Source organism: Pelodiscus sinensis, chromosome 12 (assembly GCF_052426305.1).
Source record: "Pelodiscus sinensis isolate ZL-2025 chromosome 12, ASM5242630v1, whole genome shotgun sequence".
Taxonomy (NCBI): Eukaryota; Metazoa; Chordata; order Testudines; family Trionychidae; genus Pelodiscus; species Pelodiscus sinensis.
In genome coordinates, this window is record NC_143063.1 from 46,764,911 (window position 1) to 46,777,454 (window position 12,544).

The 12,544-nt window shown below is 42.1% G+C and overlaps 1 protein-coding gene across 3 annotated transcripts in view; it reads right to left on the reverse strand.

The window, feature by feature from the left end:
• Positions 1 to 3,344: 3,344 nt before the first annotated feature.
• The window catches only part of CA5A (carbonic anhydrase 5A), a 40,298-nt gene continuing 31,098 nt past the window's right edge, over positions 3,345 to 12,544 (reverse strand). For all 3 annotated transcript variants that reach the window (XM_006118723.5, XM_089781540.1, XM_089781541.1), the window contains 2 exons: positions 12,329 to 12,484; positions 3,345 to 8,572 (listed from right to left, as the gene is read on the reverse strand). In XM_006118723.5, the coding sequence (XP_006118785.3) occupies positions 8,393 to 8,572; positions 12,329 to 12,484 (336 nt within the window). In that variant the 3' untranslated portion in view covers positions 3,345 to 8,392. The remainder of the gene's footprint in view (positions 8,573 to 12,328; positions 12,485 to 12,544) is intronic.

Sequence of the window (12,544 nt, forward strand, 5' to 3'; positions counted from 1 at the left end):
GTTAGTTCATACTATGCTTTGAAGTTACAAACCATGAGGTAAGTACTAAGTATTTGTATTACTTCTGACTGCTAACTTATTAGCTCTATTCAGGTCTCCAAGTTATTCTGCAGAATCTTTGATGAGGATTTGATTATCCAATCAATTCTCCATATGTTAATACTCAGACAGAGTGAGTTTGTCACATCAAAAGGGCCCCCGTAAGAAAGGCAAATAATAACCTGTATCACAAGTAAATTGGCTTTTGGTTATGAACACACAGGTTTCCTTCTATCAAGAAGACTGCCTTGATCATAAAAGTAAGGTAGCCTACTATAATCAAATAAGCCAGTTCTCCAGAAAACATCTTGGTTATACTAGTCTATTGTGTCTAATCCATTTAGGTGGGAACATTTAACCAGCCTCTTAATTTCCTGCTCTCACATCAACAGACGTATGTTTAACAAAATTAATTCAAATGGGAATCCACGATATCCATAATGACAACTGAATTTTAAAGGTGTTAAAGTATGTCACAGTAGGACTGAAATTTGTTACATCTATCCTATTAATACAATTAGCTATTCATATTAAACAATCAGTTTTTCTTTTAACCCAATGATAGGTTAAAATTTAATTTGATATCTTTATACCATATGAAAATGACCCAAAACTGCATCTGGACAAACGCACCATAAAACCAATATAATATACCCAAGATACATTGATGATACTGTCATCCTTGGGACAGATGACCTAAATTTCCTCAGATTTCCTTCACAACTTCCACACCCACCAGCCAATTCTTTCTAGAACACCCCCACACCTGCATCGATATCCAGATACCCTGATCAGCTTCAATACTGAAAAAGAAACTCACATATTGCCATACGTACTTTCACCAATCTAGTGGCCGCCACCAACACACCAAAAACCAGACACTCGGGCACTCAGATACCACAGACTACGCACCGAGACGGAAATCCAGGATATACGTGTTAAAACCACCACCAAACAAGGATGCGCCACCAGAGAAGTAGATCCCATCATGGAATGAGCCACCTGAATATCCGGGGAGAAGTTGCTCCAATACAGAAATAACATCCCCTCCGACCGCACACCCCTAGGTGTCACCTACCAACCCACATAGGAGCTCACCTGGGCTACATCAAAACAATTACAAAACGTACTCAATGGGGTCCCCAATCTGAAAAATCTTTCCTGAACACCCTCTTCTGGACTTTACCCAACCCCCTAACCTTGCCATGTATGTCGTCAAAAACAAGTTTCCCACAGACCAGGGCACAACACCTCAAAGCACCACCAGGCCCTGCCAGAACAGCAGGTGTGAAACCTTAAGATATATCTCCACGGCCAGGGGGACAGCAACCCACACTACACATTTTTCAAGACCCATAGTTCTTACACATGTCAATCACATGTAGGGCACCTCATCCTACAGCAATTCTGTGGGTGAAATGAACCAGACAAGCACTACGCTCTTGAAGGAACTCACATAGGAAAGCGATCAAAGACAAGAATACTACATACCTGTGGGCGAACACTTTTTCTAAGGCAAACACTCTATACCTGACTTCTCCGTCCTCCTCCTCAAAGGAATCTTGCACAACACCATCAAAAAACAAGCCTGGGAGTTTAAATTCATAACTTTGCTAGACCCTAAAAATCACAGACTGAATAGGGATATTGGATTTATGGCAGATAAACTTACCTCCCTCCCTGATTTTTTTTCTCTATGGTTGGAGAAATGGTCCCCTGACATATGCATTAACTACCTGTGCTAAACAGTGTTTCACCTTGTATTTAGCTGTGATACTGTGAGTACATTTGCCAGACCACCTCTGTTTGAGCTTGAAAGCTTCGTTCTCTCATTAAGGTGCTTCTACACTGCACCCAGAGCTCAAAATAAACTATGCAATTTGAGCTACGCAAATTGCATAGCTTATTTTGAGTTAATTTCAAAATAGCTTTTTTCAAAATTTGGCACTGTCTACACAGCACCTATTTAGAAATAAATCACTATTCCAAAATGTTTACAGAGACGTCAGAATAGCGAGCCCGTTATATTTCAAAATAATGGGCATGCTCAAAAGACATTGAGTAGCTATTTTGGGATACCTCCAGTATCCTAAAACAGCGCAGCAGTGTAGACGTAGCGTAACAGAATTTGTAGAGGGATAGCCATGTTAGTCTGTAACTTTAAAAAATGAACAGTCCCGTGGCACCTTAGGGTACGTCTAGACTACATGCCTCTGTCGCCAGAGGCATGTAGATTAGGCTACCCGACATAGTAAAATGAAGCGGCGATTTAAATAATCGCCGCTTCATTTAAATTTCCATGGCTGCCGCGCTGAGCCGACAAACAGCTGATCAGCTGTTTGTCGGCTCAGCGCGGCAGCCATGGAAATTTAAATGAAGCGGCGATTATTTAAATCGCCGCTTCATTTTACTATGTCGGGTAGCCTAATCTACATGCCTCTGGCGACAGAGGCATGTAGTCTAGACGTACCCTAAGAGACTAATAAATATATCATGAGCTTCAGAGGGGTAGCCGAGTTAGTCTGTAACGAGAAAAACTTAAGACTATTCATTGTTTTTAGTAGCACTTTAAAGACTAACAAAACATGTAGATGGTATCATAAGCTTTCATGGGCACAATCCACTTCTTCAGATGACTGGAGTATGACTGGATCTGGACTTTTAATACTCCAATCATCTGAAGAAGTGGGTTATGCCACTTTGTTAATCTTTAAGGTGCTACTAGACTACATGTTGTTTTTTACATATATTATGAGCTTTCATGGGTAAAACCCACTTCATCAGGTACTACCTCACCAACCTTGTCCCTCTAATATCTTGGGACTGACACATCTTCAACATCACTGCATGGAAAGAACTGCAACACACAAAATGTGAAGCTGAGGAAATTACAAGCTAAACAAATAATGTTTAAGTATATTCCGTGTTAACAAAAATGTGCAATATTATAAAAGGAACATCACTGACCATTTCATCAAGTCACGTCTAAGTCTAAGTGTTAATTGAAATAGTAAATGGATATTCAAAATGTACAGTCCTAGTTTCGCACAGCTCAAGAGAACAATGAACCATTCGATATTATCCAGGCGGTACTGCTTCCACACAGCCGGGTTCATTGTTTCATAATTCCAATTACAATACAGTTCAGTAGAGTCTTTCACAGATAACAGAATGTTTGACGTCTGCTTACACTCTACACTTGATGAACCAGTTCATTGTTATGGAATAAGCACATTGTTTTCTTGGGGAAAAAACCCCCTAAGTTTTGTAGAACTGGGAAAAAAATATACAAATACACACCCAGATTCTTTTGAATTATTTTATTGTGTATATATGCACTAGTTAAATATTTTCTAAAAATACAGCAGCTAAGAATTTCTTTATATCAGGTAACTAAAAATAAATGGATTTATCCCAGAAGAATAAAACAAACATAAAAAAATTCCATGTTACCAGATGATTCAATAAGTAAATAATAATTATGAGCATAGGATATATTCATACATATGTTAAAAATACACAGCGCAATAACCGCCAAGGAAATAAGTACAGACAAGGTTAAAAATGAAGGCTTTCAAACTGGAAGGCAAATATGAAGATAAATAAGGAAAAACACCACAATGTTAGGTACATTATCAACACCTAGGATTACCAGAAAAAAGAAAAAAAAGGTTCCTTAACATGAGTAATGAAATTCTAGTACTCTAGTAGCAAGCAGACTTTTGAGAGATCAAGATAATCTGCCATACAGGTATGTATTTCAAGGCAAGAAGGAGTCTGTCTCTTCACCCAAACCTGAGGTAAAAAACAATGCAGCTCAAGTACAAAAGATGTGTCAGTTGCACATCGAATATTGGCCTGAGAATTCTGGAATGTAGTTAATATTCTGTTGTATTTCTAACATTATGAGGCTACCAAATCACCAGGTTTTTAATCAGGGTGATATTTAACTCACAATAATATTCCTTGTGCTGAGTTTGCCCTGTTACTGCACACAAGTTTGACCATAAGAGTGAACAATTACTATCCTCCCCTATCTCAACACCAGCAACTCCTAGGTTCTCTTTATCCTGCAGTAAAATAGTGCCATAGAAGTCCCCTCTTCCTCCAGTACAAGAGCATAAGGTGCACATTTGAAAAAAAAATGAGGCAGAAACCTTTTAGTTACAGCTGTATTAAATAACTAAAATGTTTGTCATAAATTCACACCCTTTTATACTCTGCTATCTAAAGTAAGTTAAGCCTTAAGAGAACTACTGGGGCACCTGTCAGACTGAATGCAGCCTTGCAAAGTCATCATGAAATGTAACTACACACTATTAGCTACCATATCAAATCATTTGCTTCTTACCTAGATGCTGGAGGAATGAGGGAAAAGGCTGATATCCTACTTGCTACTCCTAAAAGAACAACTCTCCTTGGGTGAATACATTTTTTTCAAGGCTGATACATTCACCATACATGTAAAAAAAATAAAAGCTTCTGCTAATTGCATGAACATGTGACAATTCACCCTGTAATTTAAATATATATTCTTTCTTTGCCACAGACACACAAAACCATGTGAACATGTAAACAGAGGCAGATGCAAGTACTGAAACTGTAACAGAAAAATCCCTGTAAAAACTTGTCTATTGTGCTAAGAAAATATAACAAGAATCTTCAATACTGAAATCTGTTTCCAGATATTGCATCCTCAACAGAACACGGAATATGTAACTGAAATGTACATCATGAATACAGCTTATTATCTGCATAACTGGCATGAGTGCATGTGTTTATGATGGCCCCCAAACATATTTTACATCTACGTATATCAATGAAAGCTGCATCAACTCATGAAACAATTTTTGTAATCTGAAGAGAGCAAGAATTTGCAATTAACTCATTAAAGACCTAAAATGTCCTTATGTCCTTGATAAGAAATTATTTAAAACCTGAAAAATCCATTCCATTGTGGCTTAAAAAAAGAATGTAAACCAGTAGCTAGCTAGAAAAGTAATTTACACAGATGCTTGTAGGGGTCCTACTTCTTTTAAAGAAACATTCACTCAGTTATTCTACCAGAAGTAGCCTTTTTACAATCACTTTTCTCTACTATATCCGTGTAAATATTTAAGGTACATTTAAGCTATATTTATTTGTAGAATCCTAGCTTTTAAATGTAAAAGCAGCATGATTAAGATTACCGAATACCATAGTTAGCCATTTCTAACAGTTTAAATATCACTCCCTTAATGGGAAAGTGGCAGTGATAGGGAAGGTATAAAAGATACCTTTTCAATGACTGAGTCAAAGTTACTGCCACCTTCAAGTGTGGTTCCATGCTGAAAAGTAGTTGTAAGAATGGTGTTGCTAAGCTTCATGTTCACTATCAATGAATCCACGTTAGGGATGTAAAGGACTAGTCGACTATCCGATAAGGAAATGCTTATCGGATAGCCTGTCAACTAGTCGTTTCCCCCCCACCTTGCTGCCTTTATCAGATTGCACGTGACATTTCAAAGTGGCAGCCCCGCACAGAGCCCGGGGTCAGCAGGGGAGTCCCCAGCTGATCCTGGGTTCCCCGCAGCACTGCCACTTTGAAATGCCGCATGCAGCCTGGGAACACCCTCGCTGGCCCCAGGCTGCACATGGCATTTCAAAGCGGCAGGCATTTCAGAGCTTTTGCCTTTGAAGTGTAGCAACAGCACTAATTCATTAGTCGATGCATTTTGCATCAACTATTCAATTAGTGAATTACTTGCAGTTTAACATCCCTAATCCAGGTCAAGTATGCTCAGTTTAAAGAGCAAAATGATGCATTTCCTAGCCTGTTTGCAATTTTGTTGTAGCCGTGTTGATCCTAGCATGAGACACAAATTATGCAGGTGAGTTAATATATTTTATTGGACCATTTTCTATTAGTGAAAGAGAGAAGCTTTCACTCATACTCTGAGTACCTTTCCCACGTGTAAGGTATGTCTACACTTCATACTTATTTCGAAATAAGCTATTCCAGAAAAAAAAATACTCCAAAATAGCTTATTTCAAAATAGCATGTCTACACTATGGGGAAACCTCAAAATCAGTCCGAGGCAGGCTTCCCTAATGAGGATGTGCTACCTCGATTTAGAGCCCAGGAAGTACTGGGGGGAGTAATTAGTTTGAATGGCCCTGGGGAAGAGCTATTTCAAAATAGCAGCAGTGTAGAGTCCACACTACTGCTATTCTGAAATAGCTATTTCGGAATAGGAGTTATTCCTCATGGATGAGGTTTAGAGAAGTCGGAATAAGCTGTCTGTTATTTCGAATTTATTTTGAAATAACCGAATTGTTGTGTAGATGCTCGCATTGCTATTTCAGAATAACAGCCATTATTCCAAAACAATGCTGCTGTGTAGACGCAACCTTAATAAGCAGCTCTGTGTAGCTTGGAAGTGTGTTTCTCTCACTAACAGAAGTTTGTCTAATAAAAGATTCTCTCATCTACCGTGTCTCACTTTCTGGAGTTCAGCAAACTTCACCTGAGCTCCAAGGGTCACCCTGGGATCTTTCATCTCATGCACTGACACCAGTGGTTCTACAGACCGAATTATGGCATCAGCTACTCCTTTCAGCCCCTTGTTATTTAGATGATGCCCGGCCCACCACTCTTTGCAGTTATAAGTGACTGAAAGTTAAGAAGCCATTCTGTTGCTGCTGCACAAGAAGGAATGGAATCCAACTCAATCCCAACTAGCTGTGGGGGCTCTGAGGCCTGGTCTACACTGGACCAGGAAGGTCGGCTTAAGGCACACACCTCCAGCCACATAAAATACAAAGCTGGAGTTGGCTTATCAAACCGAGCCTTGGCGGTGTCCACTCAGCGGGAGGCCAATGGGAGCAAACGTTCCCGTTGGCTTCTCTTACTCCTCATGACTGCGAGGAATACAGAATGCCCTCAGCATTCAATTTACGGGTCTATACTAGATCAACTAAATCAATCTTCAGAAGATTGATCGCCAGAGCATCAATTCGCCAGTGAGTACAGACGTGCCCTGAATGGGTAACCGATATGAAAACCTATTTGTAACGTGTAAGTGGGCAGATATGATCTGACTACACAAAGGTGAGCAGATCTAGTGAGCGCCAAGAGCCATTTACCTACACGTTCATTTCAGAACAGTACCACACTTTAAGGCAGAATAGGAAATCTCATTCTCCAGGCAAAAAGGCAATCAGCTAGAGATGGGTTAGTAAAGGAAGCAGAGACAACAATAAGGCACTTACATGAGCTAGGCAAAAGTCCATACTCAAAATAAACAGAACCCCTCCCCACACAAAATGTTTTCCACTCAAATATGCAAACTAGAAATAAGCTCAACATTTTGAACTGAAGGGCTAATGTACTGATCTCACGCACACTCAGGGACCTCTCTTATTGGAGCCTTTCACATTTGCTAGCTAAAGACAAGATTTCTTACTTGTTCTCCAAAATGACATAAACATATCTACTCCAGATCACTTCTGAGGTCCAGACTTCATCGGTAAAGAGGAGTTACTTAGCCACTGGTACATAAATGTCACCCACATGATGGCAGTGTTCCCTGTAAGCTGGGAGCTTGGGCAGCCACTCAGGAGAGATTAAAATGCCGCCCAGCTAATTAGCAGAGTGCTCACAGGTAGGTTTTTGTTTCTACTGGTGATGCATATGCACATGCCTCGGTGCACATAAATTTATTCTGCACATGGATGGAAAAGATTAGAGCAAACATTGCATGATGCACATGGTTAAGTAAATTAAAGGCTACAAAGTCAGTGAAAACTATGGCTATCAGAGGGAGCTAACAAGAGGCCATACTTTAGAATACGCACCAAAGTACTCAAAAAACTGTTTCCAATCTTTACAAAGTGTATCCATTCCCTCCCCCCCGCCAGGAAAGGTCTTTTCAGCTCCTCCCCCCAAATAACTTTACAGTGGACATGATCTGTTATCTATGAGAGACTTCTTTTTGTGGCCCCTACCTTCTAGTGTTGCTCTGATGAGGTTATTAGCCTGAAAAGAAGTCTTAAAGCAAAAGCATCTAACAAGATACAAACTAATCATGACATGGGATGGGGTGGTGAAACCTCATTTCCTTATTTTGCTTTAAATTCTCAATGTGAATCCTGAGACATGCTATGAGATACTGCTACTTGCTTTAGAAGTTTAGTAAAAACAAGTATGTGCTTCTACAACAAAGCTGACTCAATGAAGGTTAAATGCCAAACAGTAAACCCCAAATCCCTTTAAATCACTATGAAATTCTATAGTGTATACACACACTGCATACAGAATTTTGAAAAATAAAGTGTCTGTCAGTAACTTTTAGATATTGTAAAATGTACAGTACTATGGGCTATGCTGGTGGGCATGTTCTCTAGGTCTTGTTTCAATGTTCAGTAGGTGGTGGTTTTGGAAGGATGAACGGACAGTCCGATTCATCAGTGGCTGAAGCGGGCGGAAGTTGTCCACCATCCTCTTTTCTTCCTCCCCATCTGAAGTGAAGAGCAGCATCCGAAACTCCTCAAGCTGGGAATAATAAATGATGACTATGAGTGACTTAGCTGTCAGAGAGCTAGCAGCGTAAAAGAAACATGAGCTCATTCACATATGGAAAGTATCAGAGCTCCTTCTAAACTCAAGTACTGAGAGATTTTGGCACCACTTGCAGTAGATCTTCACTGCTTGCTGATAAAGATCGTGTTCTCAACTATATCACCATAATAATTGAACTGCCAATCATCTACATCTTATTCACCTTCAATTTCTTGTCAATCCCAAGACAGTGCCGAATCGTGAGTGTTCGTGAGTTGTGTATGTACCACCATTATATAAATCTTTCTGGATTTTAGCGTTCTTACATTACATTCTAACGGCACCGTCTGTGCTCCTATTTCAGACACACACTTGTTGATGCATGGGAAATAGTAGGTTTTGACAACAGTCCCGTGTGTTGCTGTTGGCTTTCAAAAACCAGACGCCCAGCAGATGATGTTTTTAGCAGTTTCAAAAGGGAACGTTGGCTATCATAAGGGATGGAATTTTTAGGGAGGGAAAGGGAAGAGTCTGAACTGAAGAAGGGAATACGCTACCACCTCAAATTAAAGTTTCTCTTCTTTGTTCTATTCTACCTTTCAGTTCACTAACTCTTCTTTCATCCCCTTTTGTGTAAAACAAAGCCATATGCCCATATATACTCCGATGTTTGACAATTTGTAATTTCTTGAATTTACTGTTGAACATTAACTTCCCAGAGTTTTTATAGGGAAATGACAATCTTGCCGTGCATCTAGGGTTGTTAGCTATCGGGTAATTGAAAAATCGTGTAACTGCAGGAAATCTTAGTGGTTACACGACTATTCAATAATCGCTGGGGGTGGAGCTGAGGCCGGCAGCCAGTGCGCCCCACTCCTGGGGAGGCCCCTGCCACCCCACACTGTTACCTCTCTATCAGAGGCAGTAAAATAGGGTGGCAGGTGGAACTGGTCCACGAGGGGAGCCAGTTTAAACCAGTACCTGTCACGGCCCCATGCTGCTGCCTCTGTGATGGGTGGCAGCAGCCCCTGTCCGTTTGGGACATCCCTGGGATGTGGAGCAGCCTCTGTCCACCGGGAGCTCAGACTCTCCTGCTGACAGGGGCTGCTTTGCAGCAGACTCCCCTGCTTCTCCTCCCTGCTGCACTGCTGCCACCAAGCTGGCTCCCCCCAGCACTGCTTCTGCCTGCCTCTCCTGCCTCTGTAGGAGGCAACAAGAGGGGGGGCAGGCTGGTCTGTGGAGCCAGCACATGCCGGGAGCTGGCTTAAAAGCTGGCTCTCCGCATGTATTGGCTCCAGGCTGCTCCCCTCACCCTTCACACTGCTACCTCTCTATCAGAGGCAGTAGCATAGAGGGGGTGGGGGTGGTGGAGGAGTCAGGCGGTTTCAGTGCTCATGGGGAGCCTGCTTAAAGCCAGCACCTCATGGGCACCAGCTCCCACTTCCCTCCACTTGCTGCCTCTGATAGAGGCAGCAAGGGTGGAGGGACTGCATATAGTCAACAAGATAACCAATAAGCCTAGGCTTATCAGTTAATTGTATAGTCGACGACATGTTGACATCCCTGTATGTGTCACTGGAAAAGCCTCAATAACCTGTTGAAAAAGAATGAATTTGCTTTCAGTGCTTCCTAAACTATGAGGAATAGATCATGCGTCATTTAAATGACAAATTTTCCCAAGATCTGAAACAATCTCTTTAATGCCATAATAATTTAGCCATTCTTAATGCGTGTGTTTTGGTGGAGAATACTGAAGAGTACGGGTGAAAACTGTAACTGTAGCATCTTGCTGCTCCTAATCTCTGTGCCTCTTCTGTCCTGTTGGAACGTCTCCTCCTCTATTTCATGCCAACGAGCAGTATTAAGCTGGCAACATGAAGCACTAAAATTAACAGCAGCAGGGAATACTCAGTGACAAAAGCTGGCTGAATGTTAGAACGTAAAGTAGAATTACCAACCCAAAACTACCAAGTTCCTGGTTGAGGTGGCTTCTAAATAGTTCACTTATGGGCACCCCTCCTTCCTCCTCACTAGGGATGTTACAGTATAATTGATTAACTGATAAGCAAAAGTGTATAGGTTAATGCTACAGACTGCATGCATTCCCCCGCGCCAGCAAATTTTTTAGCAGGCTGGCCAGCAGCCAGCTCCGTGCTGGCTTGTGTCAGATCCGAGACCTACCTCTGCTGTGACTCTGCATTTAACGTATATTAGGAGCCAGCAGGCCGGCTCAGTTCCGGCTCACGCCGGGTCGGGGAGCTCAGACCCCACCCTGGACATGGGGTGCTTCCACCCTGCTCTGCTGTCTCTGTATCAGAGGCAACAGTGTGGGGAAACAGGCAGCCAGTCTGTGAGGGGACCAGGTTTTTAAACTGGCTCCCCTTGCAGACCAGCTCCCACTTGGCACCGCATGTTGCTGCCTCTGTATCATAGGAGGCAGCACAGAGTGGTAGGGGCTCCTCGGGAGCGGGGCCAGAGTGAAATGGCTGCCTGCTCCACCCCCAGGGACAATAGAATAGTCGAGTAACCGATAAGAATTCCGGAGGTTAATCAACTATTCAATTAACCGATATTTAACAACCCTACCCCTCACCCTCTTTTAAATACAGAAAAGCTGACAGCCACTCTAACCGACTATAAATACATCTATTCCCCAAAAGGGCATTTGAAAAAGCTGCTAAGCTTTGAGCTCTCTACACTTTCAGCAGTCAGAAGGAATTAAAAAGCAGTTGGAGATTCTCCCTTCTTAAAAAATATCCTTGGAACTTTGCACAAGGGGAAGGGAAGCAAGGATGTTCCTCCCTAGTACTTTCTGGAAGCTTATACCACAAGTGCCCGGACTCCAGAAGCGTGAACATGTATTGGCAACATCCTCTGCCACGGGAAGGCGCTGTGGTCAAGAACTTAGCAAGACTCCAAAAAAGAAATGGACATTTCTCCGGCCACCCAAGACTATCTGTTATAGTCTGGGCTCCGCGTTTCAGAGATTGTGGATTCCGTGACTTCCTGTGACCTCCGTGATTTCTGCAGTGGCCAGTGTGGCTGACCCTAGGGCCACATGCTCAGGCACACCTGGGGACCGCCACATTTGCCGCTGTTGGTGCAGCTCTACAGCCAGCTGCTCAGGTGGAACATGGCCCCACAGCCATCCACACTAGCTGCTTTGGGAGTGGCCCTGATGCAGCTGGCCATGGGGAACTCCTACAGTGGTCCCGGGTGAGGTCGGAGCAGCTAGTCCCCTGGGGCTCCTCCTCGCCCCACTACCCCCCCAGGGTTCTCCCCACAGTGGCAACTCCTTTCTCCACCCCCCTAGATTCAATAAGGGGGTGTTTATGACATACGTCATGGACAGCTGTGATTTTTTTGTTATTGCCTGTGACTTGTCTATGACATTTACTAAAAATATCATGATTAAATTGTAACTTTGGTTATAGTTAATGCTACCAAATTTGTTTTAAGGGGCTATAAAATGTCAAGCCATCCTCTTACTATTAGAGCTCAGGATGAGACTTATTTGGGGACAGAATATCCCACATCTGCTACTGTAGGGTTCTGACACCTACCTCTGAAGCATCCAATGCTGATACCTGTCTGACACAGGTAACTAAATAGACCTTGGGCCAGCAGGCAATCTCTATGTCCTCTGCCTTACTGGTAAGTAACTTCTCTTTTTGCAGAGTGTTCATTTCCTCTTTATCGTAGCAGGCAATAAATGATCTTCATTAAAAAGAAAATTGATATGATCAATACCTGAGTTTCATCAACTTCTATTGGGGCCTTCTTAATAATCCAGGTGACAGATTCTGTAAGCGGAGGAGTGGTCAATGATCCATCATAGGTCCAATAATCCGGGCATGATGGAAGCAAACAGGAGGGATCAAAGACGTCAAACTCAACAATCGTGTCCTAGAATCCAAGAAAATCTATTTATTAAATATTTTAACCTCTGAAAAAAAAATCTAGAGG